The 19,394-nt window shown below is 39.3% G+C and overlaps 1 protein-coding gene across 15 annotated transcripts in view; it reads left to right on the forward strand.

Moving 5' to 3' along the window:
• The window catches only part of TENM4 (teneurin transmembrane protein 4), a 592,138-nt gene that overhangs the window by 394,318 nt on the left and 178,426 nt on the right, over positions 1–19,394 (forward strand). For 12 of the 15 annotated variants that reach the window (XM_039718527.1, XM_039718526.1, XM_039718530.1 and 9 more), the window contains one exon: positions 17,336–17,506. In XM_039718527.1, the coding sequence (XP_039574461.1) occupies positions 17,336–17,506 (171 nt within the window). The other 3 variants (XM_039718538.1, XM_039718537.1, XM_039718539.1) reach the window with 3 other exon arrangements.

Here is a 19,394-nt window from a genome sequence, read left to right on the forward strand (position 1 = left end):
TATGTGGGCTTTTGTTTTTTTCCTATTAAAGCTGGATTTTATTGTACCAAATGAAGACAAACATTGGTGGGGCTAGAGGGTTAGTGCCATTCCCTCTCTAAGTATGACAGATTAGATGATATCTAGCTCTTCCTTTCATACCACTGACATTTAGGAAATATGGGCCTTACTCTTCTCTTGCACATGCTCCTCTCAAACTGCAGCAACTCCATTTCCTTCAGCACTGGTTCAAATGCAGTCAGAGTCAGTGGCATTGGACCCAGTGTCTGCAACAGGAGCTGGATAAATCTGCATATATTTTAATAAATTCCTGTTTCTGGAAATTTTTCTGACTGAAGATAAAATATAAGTCATGACAGAAGTTAACCCTTCAATCCAGTTGTTAATATATTTTTTGTTGTTGAACCCCAAATTTTGCACCTGTAAATTTTCTCAGAAAGGCTAAGGCATGAAAATAGTCTCAACTCCGTGGAGAGATGCCATCAACTTGAGCTTCTCTCTGACTACTTAAAAATGCACGGAGCTGCAGAAACCTTCTTGCATTTTTTTGTTCTGTAGCAGAGAGATGGGAAGGTCACAGAACTCTGTGTTCACCTCAGTCACACTTCACTATGTTAGAGAACCAGCAAGGGCAGCTGCTGTGGGTACAAGTTATAAGAGGCTGGTGAGTAGCAGTGAGCTCAGGAATGCTGCCTCAGGTAATCTGGCAAAATAAACTTTCCCTGGCCAGATCCACAATGAAATAGTGACTCAAATGCTTCAGCCCCACCTCTTTACTAGCATTACCCTACCTCCCTCTCAGCATGCATGCACACATGGAGATTAATTATCAGAGAAAAGAGAAAGACACAAAATTAAATTGATGGCCTTAAACTGAAAGAGAGTAGGTTTAGATAGACACTGGCAAGAAATCTTTTACTGTGAGAGTGGTGAGGCACTGGCACGAGTTGCCAGAGATGTGGCTGCACCATCCCTGGAAGAGGTCAAGGCCAAGTTGGATGGGGCTTTGAGCAACCTGGTCTAGTGGAAGGTGTCCCTGCCCATGGCAGGGTGGTTGGAACTAGATGATTTTCTTTTTTTAAGGTCCCTTCCAACCCAAAGCGTTCTAGGATTCTGTGTAAATTAAAACTACAGTGGGTTACATTCAGTCTTACATTCGTGCCTATTTTGTTGTCTTTTGCTGCAGCTCTAAGTACACGGTGGTATGAATTATAATGTAGGTATTTTGTTTTCTATCATCTGCAAAGTCATCAAGAGCTCTGTATTATTAGGTGATTGTGTGCATTTTTTTTTTTACTTTGAATTTTCCAGTGTATGTTTGGATAGCAGCTGCTCTTGGCTTTATACTTTAGAGCAAAGGAAGTACAAGTGATTTGTCCATTATTGTGCCTGAAAATAAAGGTGATAAAGGTACAAGGTGCCACTTTAAATTTATTCTTGTGAAGATCAATTCATTCAGATGGGTGTTAAAAACCTTGCCACAGAAACTCCATTAAAGAACATTCACTGTTTTGATCTAAATAAGATTTGTAACCTGAACTTAAAAGTGTTGTGATTAGAGAAATGATGGATATGCTTTTGAAAGAATCACAGAATCACTTAGGCTGGAAAAGACCTCTAAGATCATTGTGTCCAACCTTCAATGAAACATGACAATGTCAAATAAACTACATCAAAAATTGCCATGTCAAGTTGTTTCTTGAGTACCTCCAAGCATGGTACCTCCACCACCTCCCTGGGCAGTCCATTGCAATGCTTAACAGCCCTTTCCAGGAAGAAATTCTTCTGTTGCCTAACCCGCACCTTCTCTAGCAGAGCTTGAGACTGTGTCTTCTTGTCCTGTCACTTGTTGCCTGGGTAAAAGAAGCTGACCCCCACCAGCCTATAGTCTCCTTTCAGGTGGCTGTAAAGAGCAATAAAGCCCACTTTGAGTCTCCTTTTCTCCAGGATAAACACCCCAGTTCCCTCAGCCACTTTTCTTAAGACTTACTTTCTAGACCCTTCATGAGCTTACTTTCCCTTTCTGGACTCAAAGGAGAGATACTTCTGCAAGAAAATATTACTGGAAAAGTAGAGAAGATATTGCAGACCTGATTATTTTGCCAGACTTGACTGTGAAACTGGGAAGTACTAAAATGTAGGCATTCCATATGATGACAATATGTTCTGAATTTGGCAGCAAAATGTCTGCTTTGCAAAGTGATTAGTACTTCTTCAGAGTCTACAGTGATAAATATACTGGGCAAGTTTACATCTTTTCTCAACTAATTCAGTGTTTACTGGCGGCAGGAAGACACCTAAGGATTCCCATAACTTTAATTTAAAACTGTTTTCTCAATTTTTAATATGCTAAAATCCATTAACTGTCACATTGTGCAGGCTGACCTCTTTGCACATTGAAGCTCAGCAAACTCCAGCTACTTACTCTACCCATTTTACATAGCTAAGTCACATAAGTCCTTCAGCTGGCTTTTTCCCAGCTTATATGTGTAAGCATCCCATTAGGTCTTTCTGGGCTATAAAAGTTACATTAAGAGATTATTGTGGAGCATCTTCTTGTGCTTACTCCTTATTTTCTGTCTCTGCTTTCCAGTTGCCAGTGTCCCATCTCATGGACACAGTTTATGGCCCATTATCCAAAGTACGTAGGCTGACCACTGACTCTTTTTGTTTGAATCATTCAAATTTAGTTACTGTCCTGCTCTTCTGTTTTTCTGTTCTGCCTTCATTGTTGTATTTCTCACTTGAAGTATTTGAGTGAGCTACCTGTTTAGGGATCCATGATTTTATGTTTACTTACATAACACTGATGCAAATGTTGAATAATTTCAGACCAACTATCAGTTGTTCAACTTCGCAAGAAATTGTAACATGTGATGGTTATTCACCAGCAATGATAATTTCAATGTCTTTCAGTTAGTTTTTAAATACACATATACATCTTTATATCCTTCAAAAATGCTTGTTTGTTTAATCACATCAAAATAAACTAAATATCTTACTAAACTGTAATCTTGTCAGAAAATGAGTAACTGTATCTTAAGATCTGTTTTTCAGAAAAGCAAAATGGTTGGCCTGAGATACTATACATCCACTTTCTTTATTCTCTATCAGTTCAACTCTATGTTTTCTGTTATTTTGTCTGTAATAGCTATCAGACTACCCAAACCAAGTGATTTGCATACTGTCCTTTTCCCTTCTTAAATATTTGTAGAGCATTAATCTTGTTCTAATTTCTTGGTGGCTGGTTCAGTATTAATCAATGAGTCAGGTTCTTCCTTTTTCTTTACTGGGTCCAAGTTAAATGAGCCTGCAGATTTAAAAATGTTTGTCCTTAAATAGATGTACTTCAGTGTAATTCCTGGTTACTAATGGACCAGAAAAAACTTATTTCCTGTGAAATGGTGGCATTATTATATTTATTTTCAAAAGCTAGAACAAAAATTCTTACTGAACACTTCAGTCTACTACAACATTATTAGCAGTTTCCCTATCTCCATCAATATTGCTGCTCATTTTGCTAGGTTTCAGTACACTTAAAAGAAAGTTCTATTGTTCTGTGGGTTTTTTTCAAGACGTGTTTTTTTCTTGATGTCCTCAGCTTCTTTTTGCCTCTCTCCATGGCTTTAGATTTATATAGATTACTCTCTGTTTCCCTATTGTTCTGGCTTTTATATATTACTTTTTGTTTTATTTCAGCTTATTGTTTTATTTTGACACTGATTGAAGAGTTCCTTTTGTCAGAGTCTGATCCTCTTTCATCATTGTGGGGTCACAGGAAGAATGACTTCCATTCAGAAATAGACCACCAATATAACTGATTATTTAACCAGTCAAAAACAGGTTGTGGCTATGCATCCAGCTGGCTCCATCTGATCTGGGAGTCTGCATCAGTGTGCCATGAAACCACACATTAGTTGGCCCTTTAGATGTCTGATCCTTCCGTAAAATTAAGAATCTTTAATACAAGGGGAGATTAATGTAATTCCATCTGGTTTTATTAAATGGTCAGATATGGGCTCTCAACCCATAAGCTTTTATCAGTTGCTTTTAGTGAGGTTTTATAGTTGCTCTAAGCCCGCAGAAAAGAAAATAACAGCAGGCCGACTCCAGAAGTGCTGGCCTTGTCTTTATGACAGTGGCACAGATGTGCTGCTATAATCTTTATTTCACGACTTAGATTGACCTTTTCACACAGATGCTGAAAAAAACAGTTTTACAGATCTTTATATGTCTTGTGGAAGGAGTTCTTCTTGAGTCCATGTTTCTATTTCATACTAATTAGTGTGAAATAATGTAATTTAATTGCAGTTAAGTAGAGACAGAAAGAATTGTTTCCTGTAATGGGCTTTTTTTCAATGTTTTTAAATACCAAACGCTTTTGTGGGTAACTATTCATAGAGCAATCTCAATTAGGGATGTCACTGGCAGTGAAAAATGCTCCTTGATTATAGTTTAGTGTTTATCTCCCATTGTTTTCTAGCATAAATTAAAAGATGGCTTCAAAGCCAGGTTGTACATTTCTATTGAATGTGCGCAGCAATGTATTCTCTGAGGTTTTTACCTGTAGTTAAAGTCGAGCTATGTAGTAGATAGACATCTTTATAGGGTGAGGTGTTTTGTTAAGTATACTGCTCAGGTAACAACCTGATGACCTGTAAAATAATGAACAGAAGTCCAGTCCACTCCTTTCCTCTTTGTCAAGATTTCAAGTCACTGTTTATGCTGAAACTTAAAAGCTCCAAATGGACCACTGAGGTACTTCCCTTTGAGATAGTAAGCTCTGGTGCTCTATAGATAGAGGTTGTTGAATCTTTGTGTTTCACTGCTAGCCTATAAACTCTCCCATCATCTCCAGCTTTTCCTGTCTTCATCTCCATTTGATTTTATCATACCTTAACTTCCAAGCATGTCTATATTGCACTCAGAAGCTCTTGCCTAGGCAGATGATGAGAACAGGATGTGTTGGCTGTTTTCAAATATGGTAGCATGTGAAACAGCAGCAGCATCTCACCTTGCTTGCCCAGTACAACTGCAGCATCCCTTCATTATGTAAAGAGACTCTTTAAAAAGCAAAGCAGAACCAGTTGGCAGAAATTATGGCTATGCTTACCCTAAGTATTTCAAAAGAAAATCTAATTGAAGTATCAATGGAGAGAATCTCTTTCAATTGTGGCAGAAATTACAATGAAATCAAGCATCAAAAGAGTTTCCTGAGGCTTTTGGTTAAAAAAAAATACTTCAATCTAAGCAAAAATGATGTTCCAAGCAGCATTAATCTTGATGGTTAGTAACATTTTTTTTTATTTTAGTATACCTTTCCCATTATGACTGTATCATGGGCTACTCCGGGTTGTGGAACATGTACTTGGGACCATTCTAGGTGCCCAGCTGGTCCAGAAGGGGTACATTTCTCTACTGTTAAACTCTTATGGGTATTCAGACCCAAACTATCTATTAAGAGTGATCTCTGGTCTTTGCTAGCTAAACAGCGCACAGGAATTTGGAAAGTGTTGGCTGACCAGAACCAGTGCCATGGGTAGAGTTCTTTCTAACAAATACATGTTACAGACTATCAAGTTACCCTGCTTAGTAATGTTCAATTCACTACTATGAACTTAGTCTTTGGGGATGCAGGAGCAAAGCAGTGTGCTGTGTCCCCAAGCAAGCACTTTGTTACATTGTATTTAATGATTGATAAACCAGAATTATCATGGCCTAAGTTGTCACAAGGGAACGTTTGGGCATCTCGCTACAAGAAAGGCATTGATGTGTTGCATGGAGCATGCCCAGAGATGGGTAGCAGAGGCGGGGAAAGGCTGGAGCACAAGTCTGATGAGAAGCAGCTGAGGGAGCTGGGGGTGTTTAGCCCGAAGGAAATGAGGCTCAGGTGGACCTTATATCTCTTTACAGCTCAGTGAAAGAAGATTGTAGCCAGGTGAGGGTTGACCTCTTCTTCCAGGCATCCAGGGGAAATGTCTGTAAGTTACACCAGGGGATGTTTAGATGGGATATTAGGAAAGGTTTCTTCATTGGAAGGGTTGTCAAGAGTGGAACAGGCTGCCCATGGTAAAATCACTGTGCTTGGAAGTGTTCAAAAGGCTCATGGATGTGGCAGATGGAGATGTGGTTTAATGGTGAATGTGTCAGTGCTGGGTTAGTGGTTGGACTTGATGATCTTAGAGGTGTTTTCCAACTTTAATGATACTGTGATTCTATAGCCTAAATAGATGTGAGAGTAGGCATCTGGATCCACCAGGTAACATGGTCACTCATTTAAGCAAAATTCTGTTATTGGATGTACTGTTGTTCTCTACTTATATTGCAGAAGTACTGAAGTAATGGAGAATTGTGACACCTCTTCTTTTTATTAGGTAGAATAAGCAATGCTCTGTACTTTATCACACCTCTGATCCACCCCAAGCTGGCTACCACAAAACTAGGAAATCTGAGTTCCCACATGCTCAGTAGAGACCTAGTTAGAGTGCAGTAGCAAAATCGTCTGTACCAAGTGTTCCTTCCCTTTCCAACCCCCTCCTGTTGCTACCAAGCAGTCTGCACATATGGCATCCCTAGAAAGCAATTGAACGTGCTACAATGCTGGCATTGCTAGGGTTGAGTGGTAATTTCTGTGCAATTGTTCTGCTCAGCACTGGGCCAGTGGAAAAAAATAGCTTGTGATGAGGGAATTAAAGGCTATTACAGAGTACATATGCATACAGGGCCTGATGTAAAATCACAAAAGCAATCTTAATTCTGTTCTTTGCTCATTTTTGAGTGCTTGACTTGGCAAACTTCAGGTTTTTTTAGCAGCTGCCTTTTTTAGGTAAAATTAAATATAAAGATGGCTGTGGGTCTTTCTAGAACACTGTGGTTGCACTTGCTAGCACTTCCTTATTCTGTGTGCTGGATTTAGTTCTTCGTCCAAGGGAACAAATCATCAGGTTGTGCTTTGTTATTGAGAGAGCTTTTTGTACTGATCTGAACCATTCCTTTTGATTTATAGCACCTGAAAGTATTGTGCTGGATTTTGCTCATGGTCTCTGGACAGAAACAAAAATTATTGTGCTGTTAATTGTGTTGTGTCACCCACTTTATCGGCTTTCTCAGACTGTGCATTTGTATCCATTTGCCAAGCTTTTGTACAGGAAAAAAAGGGATTTTTTTTCCTCTCTCCAAAGAGTGTTTTTTTTTCTAGTATATGTAAAGAAAAACTAGAAAATAAATTAAAACATTCCCAGCCTGCTTTAAACATACCTTGCTTTTGTCACCCAAAGCAACTGAAACAACAAAATACTCCTGAACACTAGCACAGTTAAAATTTCTTCATATCTCTTCCAGCAGCCTCAAGGCTGATAGGATTCTGCTTTAGAGCTCAGTTTTGACAATGCTGATGAGCACTCTGGCCCAGATCTACAAAATGTGTAAATTTGTTCTGAACTTTAAACACCTCCATCATCCTCTTGAAGTCACTAGATTTACTTAAGCTAAATAAAGCTCAAGTTAAACCTGTGCTTTGGTCATCAAGGGATTCTGAGATTGTCATTTTGTTAATTTTTCTTATATCAACTAGTACAGCCCAGCTGGGGCTCTGGTGGTTTTAGAATGTGCATAGTGACTAATAACACTAATGCAGTTTTCAGCTGATTTTAGGATTAAAACACAAGCAGTGGTCTCAAAGACATTTACTTGTCTTACTATAATAAAATCACGTTCGTGTTCAGATGGACAGATGAGCAGGCAGCCATCTGAGAGATCAGCTCACACATCAAATTCTACAGCAATATTTACATCTTCATGCTCAAATTGGGATATTTGATTTAAACTCTGATCCCACCTTGGTTGTGCTGGGGTTTTAGAAGAAGAGAGATATATTTTGTGACCTCTGCACAGCAAATTGTGTTTTTTAGACTTTGGGCAAATTATTGTATTATTTTTGGAAGGTCAGTTTTCTGAAAGTTCTCTAGTTGAGATAACAAGGAGGGAAGCATGTGAGAGCTTGTGGATTTACCTATGTAAATGACACCATTTTTAATTAGTGCCTCACAGTTTCTATGTGTGTAATGAAAGGGTATTTGTAAAATTATACTGTCCACAACAGGCTAGCCCAGAATTTTAGTAAATGCAAAGCAGGATAAGAGGCCCTCTGGTAGAGCTGCCTGTCCTCATTTCTCTAATTGAAGTGAGTACCCCAATGGGAAAACCATTATTTCTAATATTATATACACAAATTAAAACTCCATTTAGAGGTATAGTGGGACTATCTTATAATTGACTTTGATCTTGACGAAATATCTCCATAATCTTTATTTTAATATGGTCTCTGCCAGAAAGGATATCTAGAAGGCAAAATATTATTTTACTGAGAAAGGCCTGGGCATGTGTAACACCAATTCTACCAGAGCTTTGAGGGATGAAATATGTTTCTTTGTTGCACTAGGCTGCCTAATAGGAGCCAAATGCTGCTGAGGTTCATCTTTCCACTTCCTATTATATTTGAAATTACTGTAAATGGTAAAGGAAATTACCAAAGGTATTTAAGCAGTAAGCTCCTCAGATAAACTATGCCACTTTTATGTCTATTTTTTCTATAGGTTAACACTTTAAAACTATTCTCCTTTTAAAAAGCATAAAAATATTTAAATATATCCATTTAAAACTGTGTTTTCCCTTTCCTGCAAGAAATTACAAGCTACTGTAGCACTGGAGGGGCCAATGATCATCTATTAAAGGACAGGCAATCATTCAAAGATTCAAAGACTTTGATCCTCAGGGACAATTAGGAAGACATTGAATAGGAAGTGCTGACTCTTTGCATTGAACAAACATTGAGTTTAACTGCTTCATTTTAAAACATGCGTTTTTAGTCACTTCCTGAAGGTTTCAAAGAAATGTGATGTTTCAGCTGGAAGCCTTTCTTCTTCCTTATTAAGAACAATTGGGAACTAAATTAAAATATGAAGTGTTCTCCTAAGAAGAAGCTAATACTATTTGGTAGACCATCTGCTTCTATTGTGGAAATCATGGATACAGCTCTTCTTCAATCAGAAGGGGTCAAAGAATAACTAGTTAGTGTTAAATCAAAGCAAGTAAATGTGTTTGTGGCACGATTTCAGGTGGTTAGCACAATGCTTTGTTTTTTCAAATGGTAGTTCCCACCTTGCTGGCAAATTTTTAAAAGGTAGGAAGCTCTCTATAATTTGTATAACTCCTTTGCACGTGGTGATTCTGATTGAGGGAAGGAGAAGATGTGAATTATCTCCAAAAAAACCACTTTTGGTACTTGCATAGTTTAAATGTGAAGCAGTAGTCAGGCAGCAAGGTAGGATCCCAGGAATTGCTAGATGTATCCCATAGCATGTGTCAGTACTGAGCTGGCTGTGAAAGCACCTACATCATATTTTAGGATGTCCCTAAAGTCCCACAAACAAACACAACACACATACGTCTCTGTTTTATCAACAAAATCCTTCTTCCCTTAACCCTGAGATGGGTGGATGCAGATTGTCCAATTCTTAGATGAAGCAATCGCATCCCAGCCCAATGAAGTGTCTTCAACCCCAAAGTGTGAAGGAGGTTTGAAAACCCTTTTTTCTCATTCAAGGTGGATCATTGAGCAGTTAGGAGGGGAGGCAAATGGGGAATTTACAATAGTGAGCACTACCCTCAATGTCCCTCCTGGTGCTTTTTAAATTTTTCTTAACTATTGTCTTGTGTCAAATAAATCAACAGGCAGGAAGCAGAGCCATGGGACCTCCCAGCTGCAGGCTTAGAGTCTTCACTTAAACAACATGTAATCAAGCTGCCTTTTGGGTTCCATTCCTTTGTGACCTGTTAATTTTACATTTCTAGCTGCACAGCAGCTCTAATCCATCTGGGTTGTGGAGAGCCTGGTATGCAGGATTCTCTGTTCCCACATGACTGCAGTCTTGTCCTGGTGTGCAAATTCACCTTCATTCAGGCAAAAGATGATTTATGAAGTCAGGTTTTCCATTTCCTGAGTGAGAGTTTTAAGCCACAGATGGAAAGCATTTATGTGTAGGAAATAATTTCAGACACTAGGAATGACACAGAGTGCTGTACAGAGTTTTTGGTCACAAGGTAACTGCCAAAATCCACACAAGAAGTGGCCTTGCAGGAATCTCTCTCTCCTTGCCCCATGGTGCCTGGCTGCGTGACCTGGATATGTATGTGTAAATGATGTGAATTCATGATACTACAAAGCACTGGGATCTTCAGTCAGGATACTAGATCTCAGTTCCAGATCTCTGAACCTGTTCTTTGGGTATTAAATCACTACAACATTCAGAAGTGTCCCCATGCTCTTAGATGCTCTTAGATGAAGAACAGCTTGGATCTGCCAAGTCCTGAACTTGTCCATACAAACAAGTAGAGCAGATACTATGTGCTGCATCCAGCTTTTTGTCCTCTTCCTACACCAATAGGGCCATGAAGCCACTTCAGCCCTTGACTGTTGTGTGTTCTGCCACAGAAGCCTTGGCGAGCACTGAAATGGAACGGCAGTGCTCGTCAAGAGAAAAAGAGTTTGCTTTTTTTTTCTTTAATGTTTGTTTTACTGTTCCCATTCTTCTTAATCTTCCTTGATTTATTGAAGACTGACACACTGGTGATTATTTCATGCTGAAAGTCTCCTTTTCATAACACTGGATGTCACAAAAATATGGTTTATTCTGCAACAGTCAATTCTACCACTTATACAAAAATCATATAATCTCAGTATAGAGACAGTTATCCAGATAATTACAGTCAAGTTTCTTCCAGAGACAGGACTGAAAGCAATACATTTACTTGAGTTAAAATTAACCCTGAGCAATTCAGCTTTTTCTCAATTAGGAGAAAAAAGAAAAGCTCAGGTATCATTTTGGAGAGCATGTTATTGTAGGTCTGACTAAACATTAAGGTTAAAGAGGAATATGTAACCACCACATATCTTACGCTTGTTTCCACACAACGAGGGGAGAGCAAAGAAGCAACCTGTAAAAATTTTCAACCACTGAGCTTCAGCTGGCTTTCCTATTCCAAATCCCTTATACTTTTTTTTAAACTTACCTTTGCTCTAACCTTCTTTTTCTCAGTTTCTCTCATTCCATATTTTTGTCACTTCCCTCTGCTTTCTCATTTTTATTCTTGTTCAATGTGGCATCAGTCCTGCTCATTTGTTCCTTCTCACAGTGTTTTTCCATTTTCTCCTTTTCCCCATGCTGCATGGAGAGGCTTTGGAAAACCCTTCTCCCTCCCAGGAGTGGCCCTTTGGCTTGTGTTGGCTTAGGCTTAGCTGTCAGCAGTGCAGTGAGGTGCTTGTAGAAACCAGTGGAGTAGCAAAGCCAAACTTCCCCAGATGGAGCCCAGCGCCAGTACAGCTGAGCTGAGGTGGGTGGATGTTTGTGCAGAGAAGCTTCGCTTTTCCAAAGCTTATGCCCTCCCCTGTGTTATTTAAGCAAATATACTGACATATATGGGCATATATTCTTACATAAACATGGATTCAAAATCTGGAGTATTCTTAGTGCAAAGCAACTGGCTGGGGTTTCCAGATGAGAATCCCAAAAGACTTCTGTCTTGCCTTTATGCCCTTTACCCCTACGCTTGCTGTAAGTCAAGGCTCAGGAACGGATCATTAATATGTTAAGCTTTGATTCTGAGAAATTCTTAATTCATTGTTCAGGGCAAGATCAGCTGTTAGCTGGAAAAAAATGTTATTTTATTCTTTCCTTTGTTTCTGTAGCAGCTTTGCCTGGATGAGGTATCACCAGGCCAGCTGTAGTACCTTCAGGACTTAGCCCTGAGAGGGCAGGGGAGAAGGAAGCAGCAGAGCCTGGGAGCTGCTGTGAGAATGCTTTTAACAAACAATATGGAAGCACCTGGTGGCTTCAGCTGTAGCCTTAATCCAAACATCGTAATTGATTGGTTTGGTTATTTATTACACTTAGCTTGCTGCTTTGGGCAAAGCAACAAGCTAATAAAGGGCCAGCAGTTTGTTTTGCAATTTTTTGCTGACTGGTGTGGTTTCTGGAGGTCTCATGTGCTTCAGTAAGCATGTCTTGTCTTTTCTTCTGCCTGTGATCTATCACAATCATCTGCCTCTCTCTGCTAACTCCTTCGCTCCATCAAGCTGTCCTAAGAGATGTCCATTTTGTTGACCATGTGAATTATTATCTTTGTTTGTCCTTTTTCATTCTAAAGGCTGTACCACTTCCTTTGTTCTCTGCTCCGCTGAGTAAGTTGTTTTGACTTTAGTGTTTTGCTGTCTCATAAGCAAGTGGGAATAATACAAAGATACTCAAAAGCCTGAGTGTCTTCAAAGAAACTTGGAAAGAATGTTCCTCTTTATTTGGCTTAACAGCATCTGTTGATGCTGATTATGGTGTCCACAAGTAGCTATAGAGTAGGAATAATGCAATATAGGAAGAAATAATATGTTAAAATCAGAAGAATCATGATCCTGAATACTTGGTTCCACCAATATGAACTTTATTTGCATGATTAAATAACTCAGATGATGTTAAACTGTTTGCAAATTTTCTTTGCTAAAGTGAATCTGAGTCCAACAAAAGAGCAGCTGTATCACAGTGGCATGGTTGAAATGCTGAACTCTGCAAAGTAATCAAACCCTGAAGGGACTGAAGTTTGATCTCCATTTTTTTTTCCACCAAGAAGGCAGCCACAGGTGACTTAGGACTGAGGATAAGGTGATTTAGTCTGCCACAGAAAATTCTGTTACCCATTCAGCAAGTTTTAGGACACCTTTTGCTAGCACTTAGCTAGGGGAAAGGTCGTGCAAGTCAAAGCTTTAAAGTCAAAACATGAGCATAATGGGCCAGAGGCCCCAGATGCCTTTATCTCATCCAAGCTGGTGGTGGTGGTGAAACAGCCTAGAGAGCATGCAGGGTTTCCCCTAAATATTGTTTTCATTCCAGGAGAAGGGAGACAAGAGAGTTTTCTTCTCCATGGGGAATATAACCAAAGCCTCTGCAAAGAGCCTGTCATGGAGCTTCCTAGGCAGTGAAAGCTACATGGTATTTTACAAAAGTGTACGCTTTAATGATTGTTAATTGCAGAGTGCTCTTTTAATACATGGGGAGCCTTCAATATCTGAAAATCTATTGAGCATCATGTTGGAGAGGGAGAAGGAGAAGCACATGGGGGCTTTTAGAGGGCATTTACTCTCTGTCAGCAACATCTTGTTTCTAGCTGAGCAGGGGGTGAAAAAAAAAAGCCAGAAAAAATGTCCACAGTGGGTTCCATTGACCCAGAGACTTACAAACATCAGGAATCACAAACTATGTTTACAGCTTTACTTCCCTCTTAGGAACATTAACACTTCAAAATACATGATTATGCCTCTCATCCATGGTTACAGGGCTTTTCCATGATTATGGTTCTTAGCTGGGTTTTTTTTTCTGTGAGAAAGAACTTTTCATCAACTTAGCACAGATCAAGGTTGATTCCTAAAACCTTTAAACACAACTGTGTGCAACAACAGCTTTACACATCCCATTGAGATGTAAAGACCCAAAATATCCGCTATTACTACTTAACTTTTTTGCACCAGTGTGACAGTTAGAGCAAGAGGAAAAATTAATTTTCTGCCAGGTTGCCAGACACTGCTGGTATTTGGAATATAGTAATGAAATCACTTATTCAGGTGACATCCTCATAACATACCTGCTACAAAGTGCTTTTCCAAAGTAAATCAGACTCTTCGTTCTTGTTTCAGGTTGACTTTTGTGGTTATTGCCTACCTATAGCAGAAATTGCATGATGTCTGTTTGCCATGTGAATGGGGATATTTATAGGCTTTTATTTTGTGCTTAGAAACATCAACTCAGAAATCCTGAATAGAGCAGTAGCTTTGAGATTTTACACTGTTTTCTGAATTTTTTAAGCCATTTGATCATCAAAATGCTATTCAAATAATTCTGGTTTTCAGCGTTCTGCACTTTTGTATGCATGGTGTGCATAGTTGTCATTCTCATGGCTTATCATTGGAGACCTTCTTTCAGCCTTTCAATACTTTAAAAGGAGGCTTTTAAGAAAGACATAGAGAGATGTTGTACTAAGGTTTGTAATGACAGGACAGGGCCATAATGGTGTTAAATAAAAGAGAATAGATTTAGATCAGATATAATGAATTTTTATTATCAGGCTGATGAGGCACTGGCACAGCTTGCCCAGAGAAGTTGTGGATGCCCCATCCCTGGAAGTGTTCAACGCAGGTTGAATGGGTCTTTGAGCAACCTGGTCTAGTGGAAGATGTTCCTGCACATCTTCATGGGGTTGAAAGTAGATAGTCTTTAAGGTCCTTTCCAACCCAAACCATTCTGTGATTCTGTGATCTATGTGATGATGAGATCAATGTACGCAAGAAACTTTTTGATATAGACAAAATCTACTAGCAAAGGACAAAAGTTAACATTAATACAAGTCTTTTAACTTTGTGTGCTAACAGATGTATGTTACAGACAATATTCTGTCATATTTTTTATTTTGGGACATTGTAAGACACTTCTCAAACATTGAGAATTGAATGATGACAAAGAATGGTTGATCCACTTGCTCAAGTGGATGGATAATGTGCAGAAAAGCTGTAGCATCTTCCAGAGAGTCAGTTCTGTCATTACACCGAAGCAAGATGATCACTTGTTATAATATTTCCTCTCATGTATTTTAAGTTAATTTTAATGCCTGGAAGAAATGTTCATAGTTTTCCCACTGCACCCAAAACAATGCTGAGTTTTTCACCTTCATTTCCTTGCAATGAATAATGATCTACAATAAAAAATTCCTCCTAAGGAGAGGAGAAGCAGCAATGGCCTTTGGGGGAAACAACGGCCTTGCAATGTGTTTCTAAAATCTGTGTGGCACTTAGGCTGTGATGTCCAAAGGACAGAGCAAGTCAAATGGTGCTACGAAGAAAGCAAACCACTGCCTCAGTTCCTGCATAAACCAGGAATGCCCACCATAAGCTCATGCAGGTCATTCTAACATGAAGACGTCTGAGAGATGGAGCTGGTGTTAAGCACTTAAGGCCAGCAGAACTTAGGCCTGACTGCTGTCTAGGATTGCCTGAGTTTGGAGAAGTGAAGAGTACAGTTTTCATTCTGCTTGGAACTACAAACACCCATGTAACTACAAATATCCCATGTTAAACATAGGAACTTGTGTGCTCAGAGCATCTAAGCTTTTGAGCTCTGTAACAGCTCTGCGGTACCTGGGTAACACTCTGGTCCTTGGAAACATGCAGCCTGGATGGAAATGTAAGACAGCATCCAGTACTGAGCTTCCAACAAAACTGCTGGCAGAGAGCTGCTTGAAAGGCCTCTTAGAGCTTGTGACCCTGTAAGCACAGAGTAAGTGAATTAACACACAATTGCATTTTAATGCCCAAACAAGTGAATTGAGTTAGTTCTTTAATCTGCTGTAGTTCTCCTTTCCATTTCTGTTTACTAGAAAAAAGTAGATTCCTATCTGATGAGGTTTTATGAGGTTAAAAGCTATGAAGTGCCCAGGCACTCTGATGATGGGGGCTGTATAAACACAAAGATGTCATGGAAGCATAGCAATGCCAAATGCTTGATGCAGATTCCTTGTTCATGGTCTGATTTCTACTCTTCCCTTGCACAGTTTCTCTGCTGAGTAAAGATATCGCTTTTAGATGAAAATACTTGTCCCTCTTCCTAAAGTACCCTGGTTAAATTACCAGTAGTGTTGGTAACATTCCTTCTTGGTATACGTACCTGTATAAAAATGAGTGTTGAACAGGTCCTCAGGAGACCTTCCTTGCTGTGCTTCCTTACTGTGTGGGAGTTTAAGGAGTGTATTTTCATTCCTAATGGATAAAATTGTTAACAAACACAGTCCCCATTTACATGGTAAAAAAAGAATTTTGCACTCATGTTTTGTGATGTTGTAGTTGTGCAAAGACAAGCTTGTTTATGTTAGTAAATGAGAGGTGACCTAATTGAGGCTGAAGTGGAATAAAACCCGTATTTTGCTATATTGCCTAAATATGCTGTCTTCAGAGAGCTACTCAGATTACTTTTCAGTCCTCTTGTAAAGATTGTTTCTGATGCACAGGTTTAAATAAACTAACCACTTGTCCCTAACAGTGGTTGCCAATCTCAGGTATATGTTTGTGAATAAAAATAGCATTACAGGCCATGGAAATGCTCTGTTTCTTTACTGTTTTGGGGTGTTTTTTTGTTTATACTAAATGGCTGTGATGTTAGAGCCATTGTATATTTTTTGGAGAAATTATAGTGTAAAATATCAAGGCTTTCCCTTAAAAAAGAAATGTCATTCCAAATGTGGCAAATATCAGATCATTTAGCTGTGTAGAGCCTGAAGCTAAACTGGATACTGATTGAGTATGAAATGTTTATGTTGGGGATAGAAGAACTGATATGGTAAGCCACAAGCCACATTCTTTTGCTTTATATTTGGAAGGGGCAAGTATTAGTTGTATAAGCATATGATTTCCATACTCCTTCTATATGTGCTTGCTTTTTAAGTAGTTTGTCTTTTTCTTTAACTTCACTTGTCTTTATGTAATGCCTTGAAATGGTCTCACGTGTGCCCTGGGTGACTTTGCATGGCCCAGAAACCTACAGAGAGCTTTGCCCTGCTATCACACAAATCTAAATGGTGCTGCTTGTTTTCAGTTCTCAAGGATATGTCTTTGATCCGAATAGAAGAGGCTGAGTTGTATGAAAGAATGCTCATAGTTGCTCACATTTGTGATGCAGAGCGCAAAGGCATGTGTGCAAGATGGGTATTGAATTGTCTCAGCTTTTACTTGGTCTTAAGCAGGACCAAGTAAAGTCTCATCTGTCAGAGATGTCTGTAAGGGCTGCTGTGTATAATTCATCAGTAAAAAAAAAAAAGAGAACCTATATAATGCACTTGTGTATATGGCAAAACAAATCAGAGTGCATTTCCATTGGATTTATTGGTATGTTAAGAAATAATTTTCCTCGTATTTGTGTTCACCGCATTGTCACCCCAGCCTTGGGAGCTTTGTGAAACACTGCCTGGTTATCCTGTTTTGCAGACTATGAGTCAGGAGTGGTTCTGCTGGAAGAAGCCAAGTGGATTGTTACAGGTGATCTAAATCGAGTTTAAGTGGGTGGAAAGACCTAGGGAACTGGTGTGGTAGAAGCAGCAGGGACTGTCTAATTACATTAATCCCATTCTTGTCCTAAAGCAATGACTACTAATAAGGCATTGGAGCGAGGGTTTAGAAACAGAAAGTGCCCCTATAGTTCTGAAACTCTCCCAAACAGAAAAAGATGACTTTTCTCATTGCTCACCACAGCCATGCACCTGTTTGGCCTAAACTGGCACCTGCAGCCGATGGAAGGGCAGATGTATGAGATCACGGAAGACACAGCCAGCAGTTGGCCAGTGCCAACGGACGTCTCCTTATATCCTTCGGGGGGCACAGGGTTAGAGTTACCTGACAGGAAAGGCAAAGGAGCCAGTGAAGGTATGGTTGGTGTGTGTCCATGTTGTGAGTCCTCTGTCTGCCTCTAAACTCCAGCCGTCCAATCTCATGTTCCATTATCCTCAGTGCTGCCATCAGCAGGTGCTTTTCCAGTCTTTCATGTCTAGAGCTGGTAGCTGTCAGTCTTGTTTCCATATGTTTCTAAGTTTCATATCCCTCTGATGTCCACTAATGCAATAAAACTGTGTGAAACCTTCTCCACACATTCAAGGCATTCTCACAGACTACAGAAGGCCAGCATGAAAACCCTGCCTTGAGTGGCTGTTTTCATGGGAAAACATTGTCTCTTGAAAATTAAATGATTCCTGGAACACTGGATCAAGCTTCCTCTACAGAACTACAAAAATGTTTGTGTTTGACTATTGCCACTTAGCAAATGTTTTGAGGACCAAAATACTTACTGAAAGCTATTACACTAGAAATTTTGGCACTTCAGAGTTGAATATAGCTTTGCAAAGTAGCCAGATAAAGGCCTAGTCTCCATAAAGTATCATGGTGTTGACAGAAATTAGAAGCAGGTTATGGGTCCTCAATTCAGCAGCACCTTATTCAGCAGCTTTACATCACTGTGCTCTTTTTTTAGAGGCACCACTGCTAAAAGTACTTGTAAGCTCTGCAAAGTCTTATCCCTCCCTAGACATAGATGGAGAAATGAGAAATGCAAACTTTCAGAAAACTTTTTTTGTTTTTGTTTAAAGCTTTGCTATATACAATTATGAGATACCAGTAGAGTAATGGACTATTTTTGATAGTTATTTTTGTGGAAGTTTTTTGGACAGATAAGATGTATGCTACTGTTATTACAACTCAGTGAACTCAAAAGTTTCCACAGAGTTCCCTAGGCTTTGGCTGGCACCCTGTGTTTACATATTTAATTTAAATTAATTGTAGCAGGTTTTTCCTGTAAGAGTTTTTCTGTCTTTATTAGTCCAAATGAAGGCCATAATTATGTGTGCTCCTTAAAACAGTACATTTACTGGTAACTGATGGCTGCCATCAAGTTGCTACAAGGAAAAATCAGCTAAGCAGCTTATTCTCCGCAAACCTTACTAGACAGTACAGCAAGCTGCAGACAGCCCTGCTGTTGTACTCAAAAATACTTCACGACAGATCCTTTTCTTTTCCCCTCTAACTTGCCATATGGTTAATTTTTGAATCATCTAGCTTTGATCTGTCCATTTCCTTTTAAAAGTCAGAATAAATGTAGGCATTCAAAACTGCCATCCAAGTGAAAGACCTCCACTTGTTTTTATTTTAGCCATGTTTACACTGACATGAGTAGAAGTTTTGATTGCTGCTCTGTTAAAAGAGAAATCTGGGAACTAACCTAGTTATGTCACGAGAGGACCCCTCAAGTTGGTGCTTTGTACAGATCTTAGGGAATCTGGAGGCTTTAGAGGAAAATACCACGTCCTGACTGAAAAACACATCAGCACATCTTTGGTGCAAGAGTAATACTGTCCAGCCTTCAAATGCAGATCTCTCTCCATCAGGTAACTGTGTAACTGATTCTGGACTAGCAGTGCTGCAGGGCTTCTGCTCTAAACCAGAATGTATGTGATTGAAATTTATTTTAAAAATAATTGAAATATATTTTAACATCTTCTGGATCAGAATGAAATAGGCTAGAATGTGTGAGGAACATCCTTTGAGCTGATCTGAATGAATCATTACCAGTGTCTTGCCAACTTTCAGTTACAGTCATTCCTTCTCATCTGTGGCTGTGCTCCAGAAGAGCATTTACCTCTGTTCAAGCCCAACTCTGTTTACCAAAGCACTTAATCACATGGTTACATTTAAGCATGTAATCGACTATGGTTGAAGTCAGAGCTGTGTGTGTTTTTAAATGTTTTGATGGGTCAGGGAACCA

Source organism: Passer montanus, unplaced genomic scaffold (assembly GCF_014805655.1).
Source record: "Passer montanus isolate IOZ18808 unplaced genomic scaffold, ASM1480565v1 scaffold4, whole genome shotgun sequence".
In the NCBI taxonomy this organism is placed as follows: domain Eukaryota; kingdom Metazoa; phylum Chordata; class Aves; order Passeriformes; family Passeridae; genus Passer; species Passer montanus.